Here is a 15,124-nt window from a genome sequence, read left to right on the forward strand (position 1 = left end):
TATTATTAAGTTTTTAAAGCTATTTCTAGTTTTAGTTTTAAAAGTACCAGAATTTTCATTCTCGGTTGGAATGAAAGTTTGAGACTAATAACCCTTATTTATAGAATTATTTATTGTGTTATTTATAATGGGGGTAAATTAAAACCAGCTCTGATATAATACTGAAATTATGTGCTATTTATCTCACCAGGCGTGAGTTTGTTTAGGTATAGACACGCGTTTGTGACCTCATTTTCATTTATACAGTAGAACAGTAGCGATATTGCTCTAAATCTGAAGCAAATTTGTTTTTTATGAACCATATAATGATATAAATCTATCGATATAAGAGGGACTGATTTATTCATTTATCGATCACGTTCAACGTTGTGTCACTATTCAATGAGCCTAACTTTTAAATTTCTCGGATTCTTCTTGATAAATATTTTAAACTTGTATGAACAATTAATGAAAAATCTAATTTCACATGAACTGCATTTAAAAGAGCCGGTAGGATGCCAAGGAAAGTGAAAGATAACGGTGGACTCATATTTAAAACGGGCAAATGGATGAGAGAAGAAGAGGAGATCTTGAAAACAAACGCTAGGGTGAGTTTATCTGCTTTTAACACTAATTAATTAATTCATCATAATTTTGTATATAATTAAGTTTTGATGTATGATTAGTGTTCGTCAGCCTTGAATACCGTATGTTGTAGTACGTTAAAGATGGACGTTATAGCCGGTCTCTATAATACCAGTTATCTGACCCGTTGACACTGCTATTCAGCAAGGTGCTGTCATGTAAAATAGGATATTCGAGTTATAATTGAAGATGAGCAGAAATCTTTAAAGTTCAGCACTATCTTCAGAACTTAATTGTCATGTTAACATGTATCTACAGAATGTATAGTGAAATATATCCTAACTTGAAGTATGTACAATAACAATGTATAATATATCTGTTTATTGTGTAATGAAGAATGTGGAAAATACCACACGTATGTATATGAACACACTTTCTCGAAGTTTCTCGAAGTTTCTAGTCGTTCTATCTTTGTTGTTTATAATCATGTATTTAGATGGCTTTTTACTGTGAACAGGTTTATATCCTGTAATGTTGTACTATTTTGTTGCCTTGTTGAGACTTGTTAATTTAATTGCTCTTTTAGTTTTGGAATTTTGTGGCCTCCGGACAAATGAATTGTATAAGATTCATTTGGCAGCTTTCTTCTTCTCTATTTTCTTCAAACCGATTGATCATTTTAGATCTAATTATTTAATCAAGATTCAAGATGAAGCTCGATAATTTGACACGATAGAATTGATGTCCCAATAAATAATCAATTAATTAATTAATTAACCTCTCATTAATTAACGGCCTCTGTTTTACAGGGGTACCTGCAAGAGAACGACCTGACTCTACCCGCACTATTCGCCCTCTCGGCCGCAGAAAGGAAACCATTCTTCAAACACTGCTGTGATAACATTAACCGAGCTTATATCAACGTTTATAAGAAGGTTTGAACTTGTAGCTGGAGAAGTTGGTGTTTGAAACATTTAAAAGATATGGTTTTCTTGGCTAAAAAATGGGAGTCAAAACACGCACATCATTTTGGGGCGACGATTTGCTACTTAAATATTAAAAATACATTTTGTTGACTTGATCAACCGATTAGTTCAGTACATTTGATAATATTTTGGTATGTTATAGGTGATATTTCCAGGCTATGAGGATGTTTGACGAAAAGAACCACCTTGGATCCTACACAGATAAGGAAATCTCTCTTCTCAAGAAACTGTCTTCTAGCGTGGATGACGACCACAAGTGGAAAGTTATAGGTTAGTTAACATTTTTACATTTTTACAGCACTTTATTATCGACATACAATTGTATTGTTCAGGACTCTTTTGGTATCTTCTGCAAAAAGTTGACATGGTGAACCACCTTCCTTGTGTTGTTGGTTAATCATATGAGCGGGATATAAATACCTTATTTTATTTCATTTCATTTCATTGTATTGATTTCTAGAAGTTAACTCTTTTGGGGAAGTTAACTGTTTAAAGTTTGAGGCCTGGTGGTTACAGTAAAATACCTAAGAACTTATGTATTATTAGATATTCAAGCACAACTAACATTTTTATGAACTATGCTCAATGAAAGATTTGACAAAAATGTACGAAACCCAAAACCTGGGCGTTTCATTCTGGTTCATAACAATAAGACACTGGCCTCACTACGCAGTATCTAATCAGTAATATAGTTTCAAGGTACACTGTTACAATGTACAATGTACAATGTACACTGTACAAGTTACAAGGTACAATTTTCTCACAACACCTCTACTCTCGAGTCAGTGTACTGAGAAATCTATTGAATTCTGAAATATGGATCTGTTTTAAAATTAATTTTACCTAGGTGAGAAGATGGGTAGATCAGCTAATTCTGTCCGAGATAGGGCGACAAAAATCGGAGCAGAGCCGAAAAATAGACGTAAAAGAAAGTGGACTCCTCAAGAAAAAGATAGGTTTAAAGCGGCAGTGGAAAAGCACGGCCATAACTGGCAGTTAGTTAGTAAGTGAGCTTTTAACTTTGATCCTTGTTAATTTAGTTTGAGTCTTAGGGACACCTTTGATTTCAACAGTTTCTTTGAACTTACTTGATGACCTAAGGCAGCACGGCAATGTTCCTTCTTTCGAGTTGACAAACGTTCTTCAGCGCAATATTAATGTAGCGCGCAGTAGACAAATTTCTATTCACTTTTTTATGACTCGCAATTGTTACACGTACGTACTTACGCGCGCGAACGCATATTGAATCACACGCTGCATGTTTCTTACAAATTATAGATTTGATAATCTTGTTTTGCTCTTATGAGTGGGTCAATCATTTATTTTTAATTGTAGTTGACAATTTTAAACTAATTACAACACTACAAATCTATTACATTTATTGAGCTATGTAAGTTTTCAGTACGTCCTGTTTATGACAAAGGCATGTAGCCGAAACGTCGACAAAGAATTATGTTTTAACACACTGAGTGGAGACTCTCATTTCGTCAACTACAATTAAAAATAAATTATAGATTTGTTATTGATTTCTTAATTCGATTATTCAATTAAATCCGTAGATACAAAAGATCACCTCATAAAAAGGTGATTAAGAAAAGTCCTTGCGTTATGAGTCAATTTATTTCTATTATAGATTCAGAAAACCCGATAAAATCGTGAGTATTTTGCCTTTTTTAGTCTTATATAGAAATCCGGGTTCCTAGGTATATGCTAGTCAAGCTCTAATCACGTAACACGAACGGCATGGCGTACAGTATGATAGAAATGAAACGAGTTAATGAAAGAGGAGAACTATTAAATGAAAAGTATTTAATACAAAGTTAACTTTAACAGATAAAAACTTCTTGGTTGCGATAACCTTTTGACACGAATATAAACACACCACGTGTCTATCGCTCAGTATAGTACTCAGCAAGGCTGGCTATAGTCAAAAGGATCCCCTGGCTATAGTCAAAAGGATCCCCTGGCTATAGTCAAAAGGATCCCAACGAAAAAGTGAGCTCTTCACTTCCGCTCTCGATCTCCGGATATACTCCCAAAACCTGTCACGCCATAATGCGTGACGGCACAACGCATCTGCTTGCATCACGTGACTCGCAGTCTCGCCGATGGGCACTCCACTAGCAGTCACCCTGTGGCCACGAGGACCAACCACAGGCCTAGCTGTAAGTCAGGTGCAAATGAGCGGACGGCTCATCTCTGACAGTTGGTCTGCCTGCCAACCGACTTACACTCAAAATGTGTAACTCCCGAATACGAACATATAAAAGCATTGTTTATTATATACCCGGAAACATATACTAAATTCAACGTCCCTTAAACGTTATGCTAAAACTAAAGATATCGTAAAGTAAAGTAGTAAAGTAAAGTAAAATTTATGAAATCACATCATCACACATGTCTACAAAATATCATTGCACTATGTGAAAAATTATATAATAAATATTTCCCCACCAACATTAATTATTAATCAAATACAATATTTAAAAACAATTTTATCAAAAACATTATCCTATTTTAAAAGATATATCAAAATACCATATTACAACACTCAACAAAACCGAGAGTAATTATTCATATAATTGACAGTAATAATTTAGATATGCTCGACAAAATACTTTACACTTCTCTCAAACAAGAGTTATTAAAATCTTTCTCTCATAAAGCCTATAACGACAAGTTCAACACACAAAATCACCAAGGTGAGCGATACCGCAGTATAAGGATCCAAGAAGGCAGCCAGAGAAGTTCCCACAATGCTCCCAACCTGTCCAGAAACTATAGTCACAGCACTCCCCATCTCAAACCCGGGCTTTCCGTAGTAATCACAATCGAATATCATTATAGAACCTTCCACTGCTTGTATCGAGTAACACAACTTTGCTAGCCCTAACAGAACCACTGAGGCTGTTAAGCCAGGATTTGCAATAGTAACTCCAAAACACGCAGCCATTATTATGGTGATTGTAGGTTGGAGAATTATGAACTTTACACGAGTCCACAGAAAATACCCCAGTGGTCTCCCTATCATGTTTGCTGCACCAGTGACTGCCGCTAGAACGAGAAAATCGTTACCTTGGACCACTTCTTCGCATTTCCCACTATCGTGAGGAAGACTTATCTTGTACTCTCTCAGCAGTGATGGAAGAAGAATTATACTTCCATATCCAACACAAAGGTTACAGAAGAAAAACAGGCTTGATTTGAAGACCCTTCTGCTATAATTGAAATTCGGGATAGACTCACTTTGTTCTCCTTCAATTTCTTCCGGCTTTTCAAATTTTAATAAATGCAGCATGATGATCGGAGGAACAAATAGTGGAATAGAGGTAATCAAAACAAAGACTCTCCAGCCCACTAGGTCTAAAGTCAGCCATCCAAGTAAAGACACCCAAGTTCCTCCAGCTGCAAAACCAAGTGCTTCTGCAAGAAAAGAGCATTGAGTGACGATTTTTTCCGTTCGCCCTTTTGAAAAAAGGCAATAGTGAAAGGTTACGAATGGACGTTTTTGCAGAAAAACGTGGATTTTGGAGATAGCGGTAGGCAGGTCTGAATATGTTGTCATCTGTCCTTCCGTCCGTTACCATGACAACCAGCGCGCAGTGCAGCGCGCGAGGATTGCTTGCGGAGATGTGATGTATAGATAGCCTGTGGTCAATGAATGCGCGGCGCGACTGTGTTTCAATGTATATAACGGTGTAATGTATAGTATTAGGTTATAAGCGGGCCAAGCCCGATTTGTACTTGGCATGCGTAGTATAGTGTACTCACGTGTATCAATATTATTATTATGAAGTGAGCTGATTGGAGCTTATATTTATAGTTATAGTGAACGGAAATCTAGCGTCCGCCAAAACGAAACAACGGGCGCAATTCTTGTTTTAGAAGAAGCGAGCTTGGCGATGAATAAACCGGTTGCACAATCGTTTAATCCAATGCAGATACCGGTTAAAGCTCTGGAAAGAAGAAGAGTATAATAATTAGGAACCACTGCACATAAGATAGTAAAAGCAATGGACATATAAAGTGATAAAAGCAATGTGAATCTTTCTCCCATTCTTTCCGAAATCGGAACTGACACCATGATTGCGATTGTCCAGAAGAAGAACATAATAACAGCTAGGATTGCTTCTTGTAATTCCGACACACCGAGTTCACATGCTACTTTCTGTGTGATGACTCCGGGGAGGTAAGCCTCAACACTGTCACCGACCTTTATCATTACCGTCAGTGACGCGAGAAGGTAATCTTGTTTAGTCCACGAGTGGGATCCAGACTCCAGACCTTTATCATTACCGTCAGTGACGCGAGAAGGTAATCTTGTTTAGTCCACGAGTGGGATCCAGAGGAATGAGAAGTGGAGGGGGGAGATGATTCCATGGATATTATATCCTTTTCGTTGGACATTATCACACGCCGGTTGAAACTAAATATTAATCGTTCGAAGTTATGTTAACAGGTTGTATTCCTGTTTCTAAATACATTGTCGGCAATTCGGTAGATGATAACGCACGGTTAAGGCACGGTTAATGCGCAATGGGGGGGGGGGGGGGGGGGGTAAAAATTACCAAAATATTGATTACGTAATATGTAAACGACCCCTTAAATCTGAGGACCAAATTCGCGTATTTTCCTTCAAATCTGTGGGCCAAATATCACGTTTATCCATAATTAGTACATTGTATATGAAACCAATCAGTATCACATCCACAATGTGTACAACCTTCCGAATGTAGGTACGGACTTCAAAAAACCGAAAAAAATATTTTCGGCTCAGAATGATCAGGGTAGCATAAAAACATGAACAAAAGTAGTTTCCAGAAAAACTTTGAAAAATTTTGACTTAGAAAATTTTCGGTCCGAGTCATTGACGATACGTACCTCTGAAAGCAGAGATCCCGCTTCCGAGCTCGTATTGCGAAGGGGAGGCCTGCCTTCCGAGATCTCATTACAAAGAGGAACCCTCGAGTCCAAAATCGTATATCAAAGGGTAGGTGCGGACTTCGAAAACCGAAAAGTAGTTTCCAGAAAAACTTTGAAAAATTTTGACTTCGAAAATTTTTGACTAAAATTTTCGGGAAACTAATTTTTTTTCCCAAAAATCTTTAGAAACCTAAATTAAAAAGTTGGCCCTTTTTGAATAGTATAACATATACCGTCACGTAGATTAAATAACAGATAAAAATAAATAAATGCAATAAACAGACGTGTCTATACGGTAGAATATTCAGATTTTTACGATGCTATAACACCTAATAACACTGTATAATACCTAATAACTATTTACACGTCATATCTCTCAACTTAGTATTGTGCTTAACTAGATTGTTAAACTGATTTGTTTAAACAAGACTTAGCAATTTTTCAATCGCTAACTAGAGAGTTGAAACCTGCGATCTTATCTCTGATTGTCAGTTTATCGTTTTGCTCGTATAATTGGAAGTGTAAGCTTCAGCTTTTGCTTTATGTTGATTTCGCTTCGTAAAAAACTTGAATCTGCCAAGAATTGAGGACTGAAATCACTCGAAAATATAATACAATTAAAAAGACTGGCTATTTTCATTTAATCATTCGTTCAAAGTCACGGAAAATCGCACATCATGTACATTCAAATTTAACTCACAAAAAAAAACAGTACATAGCACCTCTGACATCCAAATGTTCACTAGATTCCACTACAAAATACCAAACATTCCAAAAACATCAATTTTCAAATATGTATATTAAATTCCCCCTGATATATATGACCAATCGACCTGCTATTTGCTAGGCTAATTATGGAATGTTGATTTACCTCTTCGCACTGTCACACCTCGTCTAGATCTACAATAGCAATGTCATCTGAATTAAACCGTCCCCCTGAACGGGTATTTCCCACAGGAAACCTCACTCTGTCACTATCACCTCTACTGATCGTCCGGTAACATTCCTCTGTCCTTATAATAGGATAACTCTCGATATTCTGCATATTCTGTATATTCTGCATATTCTGCATGTTATGTTCAGAATGACTACCTACCATTCCGATAGGAGCCACATTATTATGACGAGACGAGGCCTGTAAAATAGCACTTGAAACATGTCTTGTAACTGAAGCAGAGGGATGAGCCCCGCGGGTTATCCTGTGTACAGTTCTAGGACGGTGAGCATTAGTGGCGTAGAAAGAGGAGTGCGCGTAAGGCGGGGGCGGAGAATCACTGTACTCAGGCGGTTTATCAGGCACTGCACGTGGCTGCTGCGCGTACCAGTGTCTACACACACAACAACACGCAATGCTCGTTAAAACAACCACTAAAAGCACCCCTCCTCCGATCCCCAGAACATATAAAGGTTTCCATGTGGCTGCCGCGCCCCCCAGTGGCGGCACAGCAGAGGAAGTAAACACAGGAAGAGGCGTGGTGGGGGCAATCTCGCGTGAGCACTGACAAGAAGGATACTCGTGGGGGAGGTTGATGCAGTAGCAGTGGTAACCGGGGTAACTGCACCGAGCGCTGATCTTCTCTCCGGATCCTTTGTGTCCGTCACAGTACGTCACTGGTGCTGTCCTGAACCTGTGGTTGATACAATTGTTAGATTTTGTGGAATATTATTGCTTCTAGAACTTTCTTTAGTTGTCAGCTGGCTACATGATTTTATGGCAGCCTTGTTTTCGAGACTGTATTTAAATGGCCGTATGTAGACTGACAGGGGACAGGGGAGGGGAGATGTTCGCCATCTGGAGAACTCTTCTTTTTTATAGCACTTTGATAAACTATTTTGCACAGTTTCGCAGGTAAAGGGGACATCACATGATAGAAATGTAATACTACGTCAGTACTTATCAGTAATTAGTTACGCATCTAATATTTCGACATAGCGATATTTTAATGATGATCTAACAATTCATAAAAATCTGCAAATTTTATAAACATCTGTTTATAAACATTTGTGACATTTCAAGCGGTGAGACTCGAACTAAACACTAAAAAAATCTACAAAAAGCTTAAATCTTTTTTTTAAAGGGGAACAGATTAAGCAGAAATAATTCCAATTATCAAAGTCGTAGAATAAAAATTAATTGATTAGTTTATTAATTAATAAACGTACCGGCGAGATTTAGACCTGACGACGCATCCATCCAGTTGAGCTATAATAACTAATAAAAAAGTTACAATCATTATTACAACTCGCTGCAGTTAACACATTTAACTAACTAACTAACTAACTGAACAACATGTAAATCACATACTTATAAATGATTCTGCAGTTTTGCTTTCGTAATTATATCACACCACTTTTAGATATGAAATAACATAAATATTTAAAACTCATAGCTTCCATAATACCGAATATATGGACAATAAAATCGAAGTATAACAATTCCACTAAACTCAAAAAGAAAAAGCAGAGTGGATCGAAAGGATGACAAGCATAAAACGCATGTAATTTGAACTTCCCAAGAACACGTGACCTTATTCTTGCCCACGTGCAATCCACGTGACCGCCCACGTGACCATCTCTCACGTGCTACCGTGTAGAGTTAAGTGACGTTGCTTGTCCCATTGTATGATCACGAGACCAGGGCTCTTGTTAATGAGGTTGTGTGTGATTTGACTACTGACGCAGGGGAGGCCTTTAAAACTTTAAAACTATAAGTATGTCGCAAGACACACGTCAAGCCTTATAAACTTATAAACAATTTCATGAGCCCTGCTTTTAAGTATTTATAGTATTATTTACTTCAGCCTCGCTTATATCTCAAGATTCTCAAATGAATCGCTCCGTTCCTGAGCTAGAACACAGCGGAATTCTGTGGATAAAATCAGCATGTTACTTAGTCACGTGGTGTTCCACAGAAATTCAAACTGAAACTTGATGAATCGTTGATCGAGTACACGATCACCGAGTCTCTTAACTCATGCTGGGAGATCACGCTAGAAATTACTTGTATTACGTACAGATTGTATGAAATTACATTTATTACGTGCTTATGACTTTATGATCACAGAAGAGAGCAAATCGGAAACCTAGATACAACTATAAATATGATAATAGCAGGAGCCAGAACTTCTGTGATTTCAACATCTGTAGTATGCACTAAGTGCTGTAATGCACTTATATCAAGATTATGTGATTAGTGTGGGAATTGTGCCGAGTTAAGTAGGTTTCAAGAGAAGTGTTATAACTTAATGAACTAGATTATCAGTATTACTACAGATAAGAAACCTAAATACAAACCCAAAAGCAGATTAACTAAAGTTTTGACTTTTACTTTCTATCTTACAACAGCCGAAGTAAGGCTGTGGATGCCGACAAACAGTAAACTGATACTCTACGTTTGACTGATAGAATCATCGGACCAAGAGGTGCTAATGTGCCCTGCCAGTACCTCTGTCAAGTCACGTGTATTGTCACGTGTATTGGTAGTTACCAGGCTTATTAATGTCGTCACGAGGGTTATTGTCACGTGTATTGTTAGTTACCAGGCCTATTAATGTCGTCACGAGGGTTATTGATCGCCGATTTGGCACGAAATCTTTTTTTTAGCGTCGTTCTTGAGCTCGGAAGAAAAAACATGTTTGTGTCGAAATAAAGGGTGTCCTACTTAATTTTTAAATTTCAAACTTTGAGTTGATTATTTAGCGAATGATTAAGAAAACACATCTAATAAAGATAGAAATTTTGTATTTTAGATAACATTTCACATTAGTAAAGATACTAATTAAATACTAATCAAATACTAATTAAATATGGCACAGGTAACGCAGTTGGAACACGGACACCACGGCAATGTTTAAAGTACTCAGTGGACCAGAGGAACTCAGAAAACAGAGGAGAATCCATGTCGATGCAGGATCAAGTTACTATGGTAATAGAACAGCTGGAGCACGGCAGTGCTATTATAACTGGGGCTGGGAAAGAGGGGGCCGGGGGAAGGGGGGGGGGGACGTTTGGTCGATGTAGTAAGATATGCAACATAACAAGTTTTGGTGACTTAAACCTCAAGCTAACTTGATTACTTCTCTTCTCTCTAATGTATGAGCTAATCTGATGGCTAATTTGTTTAAGCCCCCCCCCCCCCCTCTCCTCTCCTTCGGGTGCCGTTACTATGGTATTAGTAATAGGTTTATAGGGTTTAAGGTAATAAGGTAGCGAAAGGTGTGATTAGTCAAAATGTCTTATAAAGTTATAATATTATATGTCTTATAATATTATATTATACATATTATGTATACCGAATATGAACACATATTATTTGCGACTCTTTGTGAAACATTAAGAAACGTTTTATGAAATTTCATGGATGGCCGCTTGATTATAGCAAGGGACCAGGTTTTTTACACAGTTCAATTTTTGAATCAAACTTTTCCATTTTCAGCAATAATAAAACTAAACGCAAAAACACCAAAACTGAATTCTCTAACAACCAATTAAAACAACCAGGTAGAACTGCTGTCACGTGAGCCAGTCAACTACACGGACGATGTTGACTGGAAGAAAATAGCAGACAAGTTCCCCGGTGGAGACAACAACCCCGCCATCACCCCTCTCAACCTCAAATGTAGATTCAGAAAACTAATTGTTTACCGGATTCCGTTCCATTATCAGCTCAGTTTCAATGATATTATGGACATATTAATGGATAATTTCGTGAAGCCGTTTAAAGATGGGCGGCTTGATTACGGGAATGAGCTATGGAATAAGGGGAAGAGGGTGAGGGAGCATGAGGAGGTGAGGGTGCCGGAGGGAGGCAAGAAGGTGAAACTGGAGGATGAAGATCACGAGGTTAACTTGGAGGGTGATGTGAGTGTTGAGGTGGAGGAAAATGTTACAGATAATAGTCAGTCTAATGATGTAGTTCCTATTGTGGTAAAAGGAGAAATGTTTACAATCAGTGATGATGAGTCGGCGGAAGAGGCGGAGGAGGCGGAAGATTTATCTATAGCTTCAACGCCTGAGGAGTCTTTTTCCATTGAGTTTTAGAGGGAGATTAGGTTATTGACGCAAAACGAAATTGTCATTTTTTACTTTAGGAAGGGAAACTTTACTATCTTTTTAACTTTTAGTGCATTAATTTATTGAAATATTTATCCACCATCTAAACTATACTGAAATACTTTTCCTGATCAGACGTTGACTATCGTTTTTGAATTATTCGTTTCAATCTACAAAAAATCCGACATATATCGGACTAATCTTTAAAATTTATAGTTATTTCCCAACAGATTTTTTGATTCATCTGTCTGATATCCCCATAGAAATGTTCGGGAAGTCAAACCTCTTTTTATTGAAATGTTGAATCATCCTCAGAACTTTAACTAGAAGCCTAAACAGTTCAATTTATAATCAATAATAATGATTAGTAAATTTCATCAGTAATTATCATCAATTATTAATGATTATAAGTAATAACCACGTGTTTATCATAGAATGAGTGACGGGAAGTTCCCGAAGAGTATCTGGAGGCACAAGTGGGTGTTACCGGTTATACTGAGCTTCACCGCTGTTTATCACGTCATCTGTGTGCAGATAATGGTCAGGGAAGGTGAGTCCGTGAGTTGGAGGGGGGCGCACCTAGTGAGGGGGAGAGGGGGGGGGGCGCACGCGCACCTAGTGATTATCTACGTATTGCCGGGGGGGGGGGGGGGGGGGGGGCACCTAGTGATTATCTAGGTATTGCGATTTTTAACCCTCCCCCTTCCCCGTAATCAGTTGTAGATGTATTATACTTATACTTATAGTTATAGTTACGTATAGATAATATTATAGTTTGTAGGAGTTTCAGCTTATACACACAATGTGTTGGAGTTTCTTGTTGTAAAGTTTCAATATTACTCATCACCAGCTCGACCCCATTCACCCTGCGCCCGCCCATCTAATTCACTAATTGTAAAACCTTCAATGAGGGTAATTCTAGAATCTAGATTTATATTTTATATACATCTTGAAGGACACTCAGTGTAAGATATTAACCTCATAAGTTATTTGTTGTGTTAAACTCAGAAATCGTGTAATGCAACGTTAGATACTACGCTGTTAAATAATTCACCTGATAGTGCCTAAATTTGGTGAATTGTTCAGATAAAAAAATCCAAATTTGCCGCACAAACAAACAAACAAACAAAAACATTCGGGATGTGCAAAATCAAACTATTTGCAAAATATTATCGCGCCTACATTTTGCCTCTGTAGCAAATACGTTCTGTGTGAACCACCCCTTAGCTTTATTTTAAAATTTTAGGACGTCGCACATTCAGCAATCGCTCAGTATCACAAATTTCATCGTATCGTACAAATTTCATCGTATCATAACACGAATTTTATCTCATCTTAATTTACATTATTTACTATAATATAGAACTTTACGTCAGTCGTCACCTAAATTATTCTTTCAGCCGAGTTCGAAACAACAACGAATTTCAGTGGCGGCACCCACGAGGAGGAGCTCGCGAAATTTATCAGTGCTCAGGATAAAAAACAATAGGATCCAGAACCTGATGACGTCACGTCTCGGGACTATGACGTCACGTGCCGGGACTATGACGTCACAAAGAGTTGTTTTGGACAGAAGTCAGAAGCTGAAGGGTTGAAGTATGTAGTAGAGATTGTAGAAAGACAGAATGTACAGTGGCAAAATGTGGTAAACTTATAAAATCATTTAAATCATTGATTCTTTGATTAATATGTTAGTAGCTACTAGGAAATACCTATCGAGTGTGAATCTGAGATTTGATAATGATGGTCGAAAGAGAACGTTGCTTAAATATTCTGTTTTGTTAATTGGATATTGTTTCTGCGTAAAGTTAAAGTTTTACGAATGTTGACTTATTGACTTTGTTATGGAGAGTTTTGGAAAAAATAAAGGTGTAAACTGTAAGGATTAATTGTATCAATGAAAATCCCAGCTCTGAGTTTACCAGTTTCTTGTCTAGTGGAAAAATTGTATTGGGACAAAAAGTGCTTCAGGGAATTATCAATTAACAAGGCCGGAAAAATGTGGCCGCCCAATATTTGGGTAATTTTCCGCCCTAAATTTCGGGCGAAACTCTTTTTAATGGGAAAACAGTTATTCCGGAAAACATAAGGCCAATTAACGAGGTACAGTGTGTTGTCTTAAGTTTGTAACTAGTCAAAGTTAGTGATTTCACTAATTTTATTATTTAACTATTGATGATTTTCATACATTTTACTTGGGATTTGGCTTCTGCATGGTGGTTTTAAAGCTATTTTAAAAATCCCCTTAATCATTTTGTTATCTTTAAAAAGCTTTTGTTTTATTGGAAATTACGGAAAGGTTCCGAAATATCATGGATTTTTTCGACACAGATTTCTTGATCAAATTTGTTGACTGATAATCCTTGAGATGTTCATGATTTATGAGGTCTACTTCAAGTTACAAGTTCGAACAACTCCATGCTTTACAACAAAAACTACACTTGCTTTACAATATATCCTTGACTTTAACTGCAGCTAAAAATATCTCTTAATAGCTATACCTCAGTCATGTTAACTTTAACTGCAGCTAAAAATACCTCTCAGCTATACTAGCTATTATACTCAGCTATATTACCTCAGCAGCTAACAATACCTCTCAGCTATTATACCATGGCGATACGGCTCCCACGAAGGTACCACAACACAGGAATAGTTAAAGGGTTCTGTGCAGCTATTATCGGAGTGTCCCTTCTCATTCACTTCTTACCTAAGATTAACCCAGATCTCGCTGAGGTGGGTTTGGTTTCTGACCAATTATCAATCGATTAGTAACCGATTAGTAACTAATTCGTGAGCGGTTCCTTATTGAGCTCGAACACTTTTCTTCGTTCCATTTATCTCATACAGTTCGATTCTGTAATTGTTGAAATCTCATTATTTAAATCTTATTAACGTCACGAACGTGAGCACTGAGCAGGTTCGATCAACTGTCTTAATCAGTAAATAAGACAGTTGATTATTTTAAGTACAAAGTAAGAAAGTAGGTACTTAGCTAAACTCAGACTTTATTTTAACACAATTGAAGATTATGCAGAGGGGCTGCTGGCGCTAATATTATTTTCTAGAGTGTCGTAAAATTACAACGTTCTTGCACAGTTAAGTGTACATCATTTCACGAATCTGTTTATACTTTTTTTAAATATAAGAATATGTAAGTTTTATATTTATAATAGTGAATAGTGATGTTATTAAACTTAGTATTATTATTATTATTTTTCAGGTGACGAAACCTAACAGATATCCGGATATAAACTCAGAAGATATCAGACCTTACGATCCAATCAAGAAAAGGTGACCCCATTCCACCCCATTAGACCTTCAATATAATCAGTTCATGTGATCTCGTGATGAGCACATGATTTTTGTTTGATCTCCACAAGTTTTTGCCAACGTGACCGTGAGACAGAGTTGATAACAGCTGGCACCACCGTCACAATATTCGCTGATGACGTCACAGAATGACGAGCGTTAAGATGTTTTGCACGGTTTATCATCAAGATCTTGAGCAGCGACCCTCCTGTGATTAGAAAGCTCAGTTTTAATTTCAATTTATTTGATGTTTATATTCGATCAAGACGTTTCAGATGAATGGTAACTTA

The 15,124-nt window shown here is 37.3% G+C and overlaps 1 protein-coding gene and 2 long non-coding RNA genes across 3 annotated transcripts; 2 read left to right on the plus strand and 1 right to left on the minus strand.

The window, feature by feature from the left end:
- Positions 1-74: 74 nt before the first annotated feature.
- On the plus strand, positions 75-11,807 carry LOC134814138 (cyclin-D-binding Myb-like transcription factor 1). Its single transcript, XM_063822177.1, has 6 exons — positions 75-587; positions 1,374-1,499; positions 1,706-1,820; positions 2,398-2,553; positions 10,289-10,398; positions 10,974-11,807. Exons 1-6 carry the CDS (start codon positions 495-497, stop codon positions 11,511-11,513), a joined length of 1,140 nt encoding a protein of 379 aa, XP_063678247.1. The 5' UTR covers positions 75-494; the 3' UTR covers positions 11,514-11,807.
- LOC134814072 (uncharacterized) lies at positions 7,105-8,929 on the minus strand. Its single transcript, XR_010160091.1, has 2 exons — positions 8,637-8,929; positions 7,105-8,101 (listed from the first exon to the last, which is right to left on the minus strand). It is a non-coding gene; the product is annotated as an uncharacterized LOC134814072 (long non-coding RNA).
- Positions 11,808-11,957: 150 nt separating the features above from the next.
- Positions 11,958-13,981, plus strand: LOC134814067 (uncharacterized). Its single transcript, XR_010160090.1, has 2 exons — positions 11,958-12,075; positions 12,926-13,981. It is a non-coding gene; the product is annotated as an uncharacterized LOC134814067 (long non-coding RNA).
- The last annotated feature ends 1,143 nt before the right edge of the window (positions 13,982-15,124 follow it).

This window comes from Bolinopsis microptera, chromosome 4 (assembly GCF_026151205.1).
Source record: "Bolinopsis microptera isolate Bmic1 chromosome 4, MBARI_Bmic_1.0, whole genome shotgun sequence".
In the NCBI taxonomy this organism is placed as follows: Eukaryota; Metazoa; Ctenophora; class Tentaculata; order Lobata; family Bolinopsidae; genus Bolinopsis; species Bolinopsis microptera.

Bases quoted from the DNA above. Each gene is read 5' to 3' on its own strand.
- LOC134814138 (XM_063822177.1), top strand. From the start codon at position 495: ATGCCAAGGAAAGTGAAAGATAACGGTGGACTCATATTTAAAACGGGC. The intron at 588-1,373 runs GTGAGTTTATCT...TCTGTTTTACAG, and splicing joins TCTTGAAAACAAACGCTAGG to GGGTACCTGCAAGAGAACGA. The intron at 2,554-10,288 runs GTAAGTGAGCTT...AATATGGCACAG, and splicing joins CCATAACTGGCAGTTAGTTA to GTAACGCAGTTGGAACACGG.